This window comes from Myotis davidii, unplaced genomic scaffold (assembly GCF_000327345.1).
Source record: "Myotis davidii unplaced genomic scaffold, ASM32734v1 scaffold1, whole genome shotgun sequence".
In the NCBI taxonomy this organism is placed as follows: domain Eukaryota; kingdom Metazoa; phylum Chordata; class Mammalia; order Chiroptera; family Vespertilionidae; genus Myotis; species Myotis davidii.
This window is the reverse complement of record NW_006294681.1, coordinates 6,848,879-6,861,569: the sequence shown is the minus strand read 5'-3', so window position 1 is coordinate 6,861,569 and position 12,691 is coordinate 6,848,879. Positions and strand designations below refer to the sequence as shown.

Below are 12,691 nucleotides of genomic sequence, written 5' to 3'. Positions count from 1 at the left end.
TTATTTTTTTCTATTTTGCCATTTGGCTTTAGAAGGAAAAAAAGGAGAACCTAACATTTTAAAATATGGGAGGGGCAAAAGTAGATTTACAGTTGTGAGTACACAAAACACAAAGTTTATTTTATTCTTGCATTATTATTAATTACTAGAGGCCTGGTGCACAGATTCGTACACCGGTGGGGTCCCTTGGCCTGGCCTGCACCCTCTCACAATCCGGGAGCCCTCAGGGGATGTCGGAGACCCGGTTTCAGACCCACCAGTGCACGGATCTGTGCACCAGGCCTCTAGTATGCATATAAGATCTTTAGTTAATCTCTTACCACCCTCCCCCGTACCCCCTTCCCTCTGAGATTCATCAGTCTGTTCCATGTTTCCATGCCTGTGCATTGTGCGTCTGCCCCCTGGTGGTCATTGTGTGTCATAGCTACCGGTCAAATGGTCACTTAGGCTTTTATATAGAGAGATTGTATTATTTTCCATATGAACAACTGTAAACCTACTTTTCCCGACCCTGTATATTTTCTCCAAGTGAAGTCATTTTTGTTTTCTGCCTAGCAAGATAACTTTTTTAAAAAAGACAAAACATAGAAACCCCAAATTCCATATTATCATTTCTCTTAATCTGATTTCCATGGTAATTACATATAAATGTACTACTGTCCTCCATATTGTTCAATACCATATTGTTCAGACTCTAACTTAATCTTTTCTTGCTGTATTAATTTTCTTTTTGCTGGAATTTCCTATGCTATTCGCAGACATTAATTTGAAAAGTACTCTATGAAAGAGCTATAAATATTAATGGGAAATCCTGAAATCTCATAGGACTTCAAACATAGACAAACCAAACAAGAACTGAGAAGTAGAAAAATAGTCTAACTTACAGGACAATATCAAGAACCACCAAACTGCCCAGCCTATGTGGCTTAGTGGTTGAGCAATGACCCATAAACCCGGAGGCCAATGTTCGATCCCAGTTGGGCATATGCCCGGGCTGCAGGCTTCATCCCAAGTGAGGATTATGCAGGAGGCAGCCAATCAATGGTTCTCTCTCATCACTGATGTTTCTCTCTCTCTCCCCCTCTCCTTTCCTCTCTGAAATCAATAAAAAAATATATATTTTTTTTTAAAAGAACCACCAAACTGATGAGGTAGTATTTGTGGTGATGAAATATTGCACCTTCCAAACACAAAGTCACTGTACATAGCAAGCACTCAATAAATATCTCTTGAATGAATGAACAAAAAGAAATAAAACAAAGTTCATATCTTACGCTAATACCAAAGGAATGGGGCTCTAATAGATACAGTTTGATAATTACAAGTTTGACAAAAAAATTTATATTGATAATAATCAATACTGCAGCAATATATACAACATAGTACTATTATCCTCTTTCTTTTTGAAGCCCCACATAAATCTGTTTTGTAATTATAAATCTTATATAATTGTTTAGTTTTTTTAATTTAAGTCATCTAAATTTAAGAATTTACATAAATTCTTATATAATCAATTTTGGCTACACCTTATGCCATCCTGTTTTACTAGAATATATTTATGGTAAAAGAGTTCATTCAGCCAGATAATAGTGTCCATTTAAATTGCTAAAGTAATTCACTTATCTGGTGGGGGGAAAAAACTACCTGTATTTGGACTGACTTAACAAAAATATATACACATACATAAAAATGTATTAGATAACTATTTGCCTTTTTTCCCGACTACTACTTGCTTAAATGTCATTCAACCATAGTTTTTCTTTGATGTAAAATTTTTCTGGTTTTTTTTAATAATCAAATTGAATCTTATAACCCTCAATAACCAAAACACTGTCTAAACAAGAAAAAAAAGAATTTGTTTTTATAAAAACAATTAACATGTATATGATATTTTTCAGCATACTTTCAAACAAATTAAAAACTAAAATTTTTAATAAAGAACAAAAGGGAAATATTATGATTACCCCCCCCCTTTTTTTAGATGAGGAACCCCAGGCTTAAAAGGTGGTGTAATTGGCTGAAATTAAAATAGTGAGCTAATCTTGCATGGGCAATAGGAGTCCACTCTCTTCATGCTTGAGCAGGAGCTCTCCGGGTGGTGCCAGACATCCCGGGTTTGAGAACTGGCCACCACATGCACCCTTTTCAGCAAACTCCAATTGTAGAAAAAAACTATTTCTATTTCTCAGTACATTTAAGAAAATATCATTTGGGTAAACTTTCCAGTGTTGCTGGAAATGCAAACTCTCCTATATTACAGTGGAATAACCACTGTAGGGTAAATAGCAACTGACAGAATTCACCTTCCTGGTGAATATGGTCTCAGAGAACCGTATTCTACAGAATTACAAGGGAATTCAAGAATTAAGGAATTACAAAGTTGGCAGGCAACAAAAGATAAACATAAAAACTTCAGTGACTTTGTACCAAAGGAAAACTAACGTTACAAAAATGTTTCAATGCTCATCTCTATAATGCTGGGATTTAAGTACAAACTAAATAAGAAAGAGTAAAGATAATATTCACCTAAATTTTGGAATTGTGGGCACTTGAAGAAATAAGTCTACATTGCAGTAAAAGACATCTGTCCCACAGAGAATGAATATGCACAGTATCGTGGTATCAGTGAAGCTCAAAATTGAACTTTTAAAACACTTAATTTACTCAAATTCCAAAAGCCAGTTTTACATGAAATGGAGGACTGCTAATTAACAGTCCCTAACATATTTAATGCTTCATGACTACTAAAGGAATCTCTTCTTGTGAAACTAAAAAGTGAGTGTGCACACATGTTTGTGTGATCTTTGCTTCTATCATTCACCTTAAAAAATAATAGGACAATATCAAGTGTCAGTAAGAAATGGAACAACTGGAATGCTCATACTTTGTTCATGGATAAGTAAACTGGTTTCGTAAACTGATTGGCAATATCTACAAAACTTACAAATAACCCAGCAATTCCATTCTAGAACTAAGTGCTCCAGACTATCTACAATACATACACATATATTTATATTTATATGTATATGCACAAAAATATCCATAGCAAAATTATTCAGAATAGTCAAAAACTAGAAGTAACCCAAACATCCATCAATAGAGAATGGATACTTATATAGCAATAAAATAGTATATTTTACGAATATACAGTATATTCGTTCATTTAACAGATTACTACATACCAATAAAAAGAATGAATTGCTACTAAATGCAACATGAATGAATCTCATTGACACAATCCTGGGCAAGAGAACTCAAACACATAAGACTTCATACTGCATATGATTCCACTTACATGAAATTCAAGATCAGACAAAACAAACAAATAAAAAATTCCCAGATTCTTTCTAAAGCCTCCAAATTTCTGAGAGATCATAGTATTCCTCTTAAGGAAATTCCACTTATGTAATAAAAATGTTTGTAATAATCCACTCATAACTTGTGATGTTTCCAGGACAATTTTAAAAGTTAAGACTGTTAGGTCATATTTCTTTCTCATTTTGCAGTGTAAACCTTTTTTAATTTGTCCTATACTGACATCAAGTGGCGATAACATGTAATGCAGTTTACCGAACTGCTTGTCTATGCTCTCTGAAAACTAAAGGGATTTTAAGAGGTAATGTGGATGTTTTCACAAATCTGAATAGGCTATGAGACGGGAATGCCTAAAGATCCAACTCCAGTTCAGTCGCCTCAAAAGTAATTCTCTCAGTAAGCAATTCATTTCTTTGAGGTTTTTGCCACTCATTAGCTGAATGATCTTGGGCAAGCTGGTATGCCTTTCTGCACAGCCTCACTATTTATATCCATAAAACATGGCTAATACTAAAACCTATATCAAACAAGGAGTGTAAAATATTCAAGAAGATGTAAATGTAAAATAACTAAAACAATGTCAGTAAAAGCTCAGTAAGTATTGGCTACCAATTCAGATTTCCCTATTAAAATATAAATAGCAAAGGAAGGCTAACACACTGCCCTGAACTTACTAAAGTTCATAGCCTTCTGAAACAGTAAGAACCTTGGGTAAAAGATAAAGAGTGTGTTCAGGTTTGAAAGGTACTAAAGGGAAGAAAGTGGGAAATCAAAGGCCAACTTTTCCTTTCTCACAATTACCCCTCATGCTAATTCCATGTACATGATTGAGTCTACTAGATAAACCACTTTGACTAATGCACAGTCAATTCAATTAATCGGTTTTGTTTTTCCAATAATTGGATAGAAAAAGCAAAATCAGAATTTCATGTCACCAGAACTTGCATTTCATCATCTAAGCTTTAATAACTTATACTTTAACAACCACTCAAATTAGTTTATAAGGCATGATTCTAAAAACATCTTTTTAAAAATCTACCAATAAGTCTAATACATAAGTTAAACTTTTTTTCAAATTACAACTGGTAGAAAATTCAAGTCGGTAAAATAAAGATTCCCAATTTAAACATCTACTAATGGCTGAATACCCACCACTTCCCACCACCCTGGCCCCAAGATAACTCATCTAGTTCTACACCTTGTTCTGACTTCTGATTTCAGAAGGCTAATGGCCATTTTCTGGCCTAACACTCTATTTGAAGAAATCCTTCAACCCATGCCCCAAGAGAAGCCTCATCTCTGACTTTGAAAATGGGTTCTGCTGCCATCTATAATCTCAGAGAATACCTATAAGTATGTTCCATGCAAAATATGAAGTTACAGTAATTAATATGGACATTCAACGTCTTCTACAAAGCTTCATTTAGGTCTTTTACAGGCAGGCTGTAGACACTATCCTCTAACGATGCTTTGCAGGTTTTCAGAGATGTTTCCAACAAATGAAGCTAGATGCACTTCACCTACATTTCTAACTTTTGTCCCCTTATTTTTCTCTCAACTGGTTCCAATCATTCCAGCCCTATTGTCCAAACTTATTGCCAGTTTTGGTGCTATTCTGAGTACAATAAATATAAACCAATCCCAAATGGGGAAAATAGCTATAATCAAAAAGGAACTTGAGAAACATGATTAGTTTTAACTTTTAAGTTTTGGCTCTACAAAAGTATCGGGAGAGATTGATCCCACAAAGGGGGGGAGGGGTTCTGCCCACCATGTAGCCCCATATAAAGCTTTGAGCAACACAGTGCAAGCAGCAAGTTTTAGTGCATAAGGTTATTGAACTGTTTTCAACTGCTTGACGCAATGTTCACGCATCTATTAGAAAGATATTAGTTTATCAGACAACTGAAGCTTGAAGAGAGTAATGTTATGAGTATCTGCTCCAGCTGCATATCTGAACTCACTCTTGCTTTGATTCTCAGGTCTGACACGAAGTGGCCCAAGAAGAGCAACAGGGAAGCACAAGTCTCATGTGTACCCACAGAACAGTGCTCACCAGAGACCATAAATATTTAAAATACAGTGTTTACAATACCATTAACCTAACTGGAGGTGACATCAAACCCATGAATTTACATTTGGGGCACTGGTAAACATCTTCAAAATTTTAAATGTTTATGACTCAAAATAACTTAGATTCAGGGCGTTAGGAGGCTAGTGAATTAAGAAGGAATGTACTTACATCACTTGAAGAGACTGTTCCTGTTTCAACAGCACCACCGCTACCACGCAGTTTCTATTACAAAATAAATAACTTATTACTTAGTTTTGTTTTTAATTTTATCCTAATTTATCAGTGTATGAAAGGGAGCTAAGCAAATTTTATAATTTTTTTCCTAATCCTACTTAATGGAGTATCAACTAATAAAAAGAATGGGGATGATAGGAAATATTCTAAATATCATAATACTCATCCATATAATATCTTAGTCAATATATTACAAAATATCGAACAATAGTAAGCTGAATACTAAGCTCCAACTAAATTTCATGAATGAAGCTGGCACAAATTTCCAAGTCTCAGGATTTACTTACTAAATTGTTTATCCAATAAGATAACTGTCTTAAGCTGAGCTATCCAACCTATATTCTGTGCCAAGTTTTTGAAATAGGTACCTAATGATGGGAAGACACCACACAGAGCTTAAAATTCAGTTATCACAACAATGCTAACAAGTTACAATGAAAATCAAAATCTTACATGTTATATAGAAATGACCAAAGAAATTTTAAGGTAGAAAGTTAAAGGCTGAATATGCAAAAAAAAAGTGATAATAAATTTCAGAAGGGAAATTTTATTTTGTTTTGTGCAATAACTATTATCTACTAAGTGTCATACCCCCATAACCAACTATAATACTCCTAAATGTTGCTATAAATCAAAGAATAAAATATCCAAATTTGCAACTAATCTGGACTTTTGAAAATTTATTTCTATTAGAATCATAAAATGTGGTCCCTTTTTGAGAGAGAAAACACATTGAAGAAAAAGAGACCTTCTAGATATAGTGTTATCAAATGACATTTAAGCAAGGTAGAAAATAAAATCCCAAATAATCCTATGTTTCTTTCTTTTAACAAGAAGTCTATAATTTAAATCTGATAGAACACTATGGAAGAGGTGGCTGCCCACAGTAACAGAGAGAGTGCCATCCAGGGCCTAGCAGAAACAGTGACCAGACTCTGCAAAGCAAAGCTAGAATTGGGCCTGGGAACCCTGAAGAGTCATTCTGTAAGCAGAAGGACTTGCAAAGCAGAAATGCCATACCGTAAACAAAGCCAAAGATTCGGTGATAAAAAGAGTACTCTAGAAAGATACTGAAAAGGTCTTTAAGAGCATTTATCTAACACCAATTCTAATGAAAACAGTTCTAGACATTGAAATATTTGCTCCCACTAGTGATAACAGACATATTTCCCACATGCCCTGGCTGGGTGGCTCAGTTAGTTGGAGAATCATCCCAATATGCCAACCTTGCAGGTTTGATCCCCAGTCAAGGCACATGCATGAGTCCACCTAGTCAACCAATGAGTCAAATCAATGTCTCTCTCTCTCTCTCTCTCCCCACCTCACACCCTCTCCCTCTCCCTCTCTCTTTCTCAAATCAATATGCATTCCCCATGAATGCAGACAATAGTTTGTTTGGTGAAGACCAAAGGAGAAGGAGACAGGGGTGGGTGGATGTGGGCAAAGGGTGGGGGAGTAGGAGACACCTGCAATTGTGTCAACACTGAAATTTTTTAATAGAAAAAAAAAGAAAAAGAATTAAAACTGGGGGGGAAAAAACATTTAAAGAAGGAAATATTTCCCCCCTCCCCCCAGTTGCTCAACAAGATTACAATCATAGTTAATCATTACAAAAATGACTAATCATCTGAGACACAATATAAATGTTATTCCTATGAAGAAAAGTCTAAGATGAAACAACCCAAAATGTGTAGTGGCAAACTACACATTTTTTCCTGCCAATTCTCATTTTATGAATCCAGCTACAATAGAACCCCATTACCACTATACCATAAAGCTAACACTAAAGCAAAATGAAGTTTGCTCAAAGAAAAAGTAAATTCAAATACAAAAGAAAAATGGGGGCGTACCTATTTAACTAAGTATTCTGATCCCAAATGATATACGTCAAAAAAAAACTGTAAAATACTTTTGTGTTCTAAATATCTTGGCTTTTTAAATGCCTCACAAACTCACTAACATCTATATTTGTGGGTCTTGTAAAAACACTTTAAAAACTAAGCCAAAAAGTGTTAATATTTATGCTACTGACAAAAAAAAATTAAAGACACTCCAAAATAGCCCTATCCAAATATAAAGCAATTTGGCTCCCCCCAAAAGGCAGGCAATAAGTAAAAAAATCAATCTAAGCCCAATATCCTGGTGTCTCCCTTATGCTTCAACTTAAAACCTATTAAAATAACAGTTGCTGAAATCTAAATGTCAACTTTCCAAAAATGTATTTCAAATAGACATTTATTTGAACTCTAACACTTACAACACAATAGCAACCAATATTGCTTCTCCTGTATTACTTCTCCTGGCCCATTGATTCATGTAAACCAGCCCCACACCCAAATCTCATTCTCTTCTACCTTTTCTTCCCCAAAATACTCCTCCCCGCCTCCTTCCTTTCACTCCTTTTCTGATGACCATTCCCACCCAGTCTCCCCCTTGCCATCTAATACTGGAAGCCTAAAAGAAACACTCCACTGAGCCATCATAAGTATCTTGTCTTTTGCCCTGTTCTGGGGAACTATGAAGACAAAAACAGAAAACTTGTCGTTTTCCCAGCCATTAAGCCAGCAAGCTATTTCCTCCATGGGAAGCAGAGCTAGAGAGGTCTGAAAGCAACAAGACAGCCAATAAGCAGGCTTCATATTTAACCTTAGACCTAAATAAATGTCCAATCCCACAAGGATACAGTGAAATCCTGAGGCGTCACTGTGAGGCTATCTCACAGCTGGGCCAGCAGCTCCATGCTTACCCAGGAGTGCCTAGAAACCTGAATTGGACTCTTGGTCAGGACTAGAATGAGAGGATTGACTAATGATGTATAAAGTGCTGAAACTCCCTGGTGGCACCCCATGCCAATGTGTTTATTGGTGTAACTACTTAGTCAGCCTGATTAAGTGACTAAAAGGGCATGAAAGGTCCCCTAGAAATATCTGGAGAGCTCTCCCAAAACCAAGATTTCTCCCACAGTTGGTGGTCCAGAGGCCTAAGACAGATGTGCGTGCTGCCCCTGAAGGTCTCTCAGCCCCAAAGTTTGCCTGCACTCTCTCCATGATGCAGCTTCTTTCCCTGTCACATAAGCCTTACAGGAGTATGCTCTTTGGAGTTGTGTGAATCCTCTCAATCCTCCAACCTGTGTGATCTTGGCAGCTACCTAGAAAGCAGGTACTTCCATCTGGAATGGAAAATCCCAAGTGGCAGAAAGGACAGAAAGGGTGGAGCTGAAGCCAGTCAAAGAAAGAAAAAGTGAAGCAGAGTACCATACCTAAGAGTAGGCATTATTTTATTATATGACTCTTTTTGTCATTTCCCATAATTACCATAAATAGCTGGAGAGAGCATGGATGTTACATTCCTTGCAAAGATACTAACAGAAATGTCTTTTACCTGTGAACTCAGCTGCGTTTTTATCCAATTGAAATAGTAATTTAAGTCACTGCCTTCCATCAATTCTTTTCCCCAAGCTGCTAACTTGGCAATAATTCTTGCTGCCTAAAAAACAAGAAATACAGTTGAATACTATATTGATTCTAAAAATCACATCATATATCTTAAAAACCAGGCCTTGTAACCATTTTGCTCTATTTTTTTAACACTCAACTCCTCCAAAAATAGTTTATACTTCATTTTTAAAAATGTATTTTTAAATATAGTTAAAATGTATTTTCAAATATTTCCAATAATGTGAACCAAAATTAGTTAAATTAAAAATTTCATGACATTCTCTATATTATTCTGAGTTTCAAAAGTAAGACTGGGATTCATTATGAGACGAGCAAAAATCCAAAGAACACAGAAATCCTTTTAGCAGAAGACTCTCACCAAATCACCTGCCAGTCCTGAGCAATCTAGAATAAATTGCCAGCCAGTGCCTTAAAAGCCTCTTGTGAGTTCTCACACTTAAAATCTTTATCTTGGTATAAAACTTATGCTAGTATTAAACAGCCAACTCTCTTGATATACAAAAATATACCCTGTTTTCCACATTCAAAGATTTCTCAATTTTCTTCAAGCTATAAAACCAAGCATGAATTTTTTTTATTAAATAGATATTATAAGTATATGTGTGTCAAATCATTACGTTGTACACTTAAATATCTTATAATTTTGTCAATTATACCTGAATAACTACACAATAAGTCTGAATATATATATGTATATGTATATGTACAAACAAAATAGGCAGTGTAAAATACTACTTCTCCACACACAAATCCAATTTTATATTTTTTTAGAACTTTCTGAAAGCAAGTCATTGTTTCAAAACTCCAATTATTCAGCGATAATTGATCCTAGTAGAAAGCAGAAGGCTAAGGTTAGCTAACTCCCAAATAATTCCTATGTTGGTGGATTGATATTTGTTCTCATACTTGGATACAGCTGAGCCAGGTGATGGAGGCACGCTTTTAAGGTCAGCAGGTCAAATATTCAAGTGTCATGACATATCTGGAATTCTACACCATGGAGGGCTAACAGGAGTACCTCAACTAATTCACTAAGTTGACATACTGACATTTTCATGTGCCTATCTAAGTAAATTTACAAATACATTACCTATTTTAAATTGACTTAACTTCCACAAAATAGATAAGTGGCTTGAAAAGGTTCCTGTAAGGAAACCAGGAGTTGAAAATATAATCAGCAATGTAAGCACAATCAAAATGGCAAAGACAAAGGGACAAGAGACCTGATGATGCCTGGCTGGTGTGGCTCAGTGGTTGAGCATCGACCTATGAATCCGGCGGTCACAGTTCGATTCCCGGTCAGGGCACATGCCCAAGTTTTGGGCTCGATCCCCAGTAGGAGGAGTGCAGGAGGCAGCCGATCAATGATTCTCTCTCATCATTGATGTTTCAATCTCTCTCCCTCTCTGAAATTAATAAAAAATGTATTTAAAAAGAGAGAGAAAGACCTAAGGGTTCTACTTCTGGCATAAAGCTACTTCATCTGCATGCGATAAACCAATAACAATCTGACCCTCAAAATTGTAGATTACCCAAAAGTAATTAAAATCATAAAGAAATTGAAACATGGATTTGGCTACACAATTAATAATGATGAATTTTACCCGAACTTTAGATTTGGTCTTTAAAATATTTGTCAATTTTATTATAAAACCATCAATATTAGGAAGATTTTTAAACCAGTATCCAGATAGTGAAACGAGCCTCTACAATTTGAAAAAATAAAATACATTATTTTTTTAAATTATTATTTATAATGTGGTTTATTTCATGAGTCCCCCCTTTTTTATTTCTCTTGTCATTGTTAAAATATATACAATATATGAGTACATTTGTACAGAAATGAATATGGATATATAAGAAGAGAGAGAGAATTCATATTCTCAATATTGTTTCACTGACAGTGTTTCTGACTTGGAAAACTTAAGGCATCTAATAAGATGAGCAACCTCAGGAGCTCTCCCACCCCATGGCTCACTCCACGCTGAGAATAGAAAGGCTTGTTCAAAGACTTATTCTCTCAACCCTCCTCTCATACATCTCCACATACTCCTTAAATAATTCTTCAATGTTAAGTTTAAAAAAGCATTGTATTCAAAAATGTTACAAAGCAATTAAGTAATTGCTTAATTAAAATAAAAATTAAAGCTTTACATAGTGGCAGTATCATAGCCAATGAGGTTTATCGAGGTGCGATTATTGCTAATTGAAAAAATAAAAAATAAATTAATTAAAATTAAACACAATAGCTGCTTCAAAGCAAAATTTAGTTTCTAAAGTAAAATTCAGTTAATCCTGTCATAGATGTCCAGAGGCATTTGCACATCAACTACAAGGCTATTATTCTGACTCATCATTACACTCTACAAAACTTTAACTGTATCAAAGCAAACCTATCTTTTACTTTCCGCTTATCCCCACATTATTAAACACCAATAAGAAAACACTGCTTTGCAAAGTTATCACACCAATTACTCCTCTGGGAACTGGGAGATTATCAAGTCATAAATGGCCCAGGTGTGTTTCTTCCCTAAACCAGAAATTTGATCAATTCAAATTTACCATATGAACAGTAAAGAGATCCTGGCGATTCAACATTGGCAGAAAGTAGGACCAGGCAGTGTTCTTGCTCCGTTTAGCATAGTCAAAAAAAATGCTAACACGCTGATGATTTTCCTAAAAAAGAAAAGGAATGATGTCACTAATCAGGATGTATTTTCCTAAAGAATGTGGCAACTATGCACTACTACTCAACCTTTCATTTTATGTCCCATCAATTCGTTTGTTTTCTTTTTCCAGTGTGTATGAGATTTGCCTCCCTGAGGTTATTATTATGGGGTGAGGGAATATTGCTGGGGGCAGGGGTATTTTAAAAATACAATCACCTTTAATTATTATGATTAGTTTAATTCAAGTGAGTCAAGACAGCAGACCCCAGCCCTGCAAAGTGTAGCATTCTAAGTTACTTTCTTCTCAGCCTACACTGCTGAACTGACTTCCCTACTGTTATCTAGACCCCTCTACCCTGCTTCCACACAAACAAAATAGGAAGAGGGCAGAGAGATCACAAGTTAGCTGTAGATGAAAGGATCGGCAGGAAGAATCTCATGCTATATACAAGCAGGCAAGGGAAATGGAGTATTAGAGAAATCTCAAATGTGCAAAGTTACTCTTAGAATATCATGATAGAAAAATCAGGGCACATAAAGAGAGCCAAAAAAACAGTACTTCACACTAGCAAGTGGATTTAGGAATTGAGAAACAATTATTTCTTAGTTCAAATCATGCAAACTCTACCTCTCCCCTAAATTTTCTCTGCATATTATTGACTAAAATACACTTTCTGGTTCACTGAGTGTGGTTTCTAAATAGCAATATTTGGTAAAAGCACAAATAACCACACAAACAATCATTTTAATTTTCAGATCAGTATTTAATTCTTTTTAAACACCCTAATTTTAATTTTGGTCTGTGCTAACAGTTACCCCATTTGAGGGACAGACTACCATTCCTTAAATAATAAACACTATAATCTAGAATAACAATGAAAATGGTTATGCTGATGACTTTATGAAAGGACTCAAGCCGAAACCGGTTTGGTTTCCATTTT

The 12,691-nt window shown here is 35.4% G+C and overlaps 1 protein-coding gene across 3 annotated transcripts in view; it reads right to left on the bottom strand.

Annotated features, from left to right (window-relative positions):
- ATP6V1H (ATPase, H+ transporting, lysosomal 50/57kDa, V1 subunit H) overlaps positions 1 to 12,691 on the bottom strand; it is a 78,351-nt gene that overhangs the window by 51,914 nt on the left and 13,746 nt on the right. For 2 of the 3 annotated variants that reach the window (XM_006769082.2, XM_015567444.1), the window contains exons 4-6: positions 11,644 to 11,757; positions 9,005 to 9,109; positions 5,558 to 5,611 (exon numbers count right to left, since the gene is read on the bottom strand). In XM_006769082.2, coding sequence (XP_006769145.1) covers positions 5,558 to 5,611; positions 9,005 to 9,109; positions 11,644 to 11,757 — 273 coding nt within the window. The remainder of the gene's footprint in view (positions 1 to 5,557; positions 5,612 to 9,004; positions 9,110 to 11,643; positions 11,758 to 12,691) is intronic. The other variant, XM_006769083.2, reaches the window with a different exon arrangement.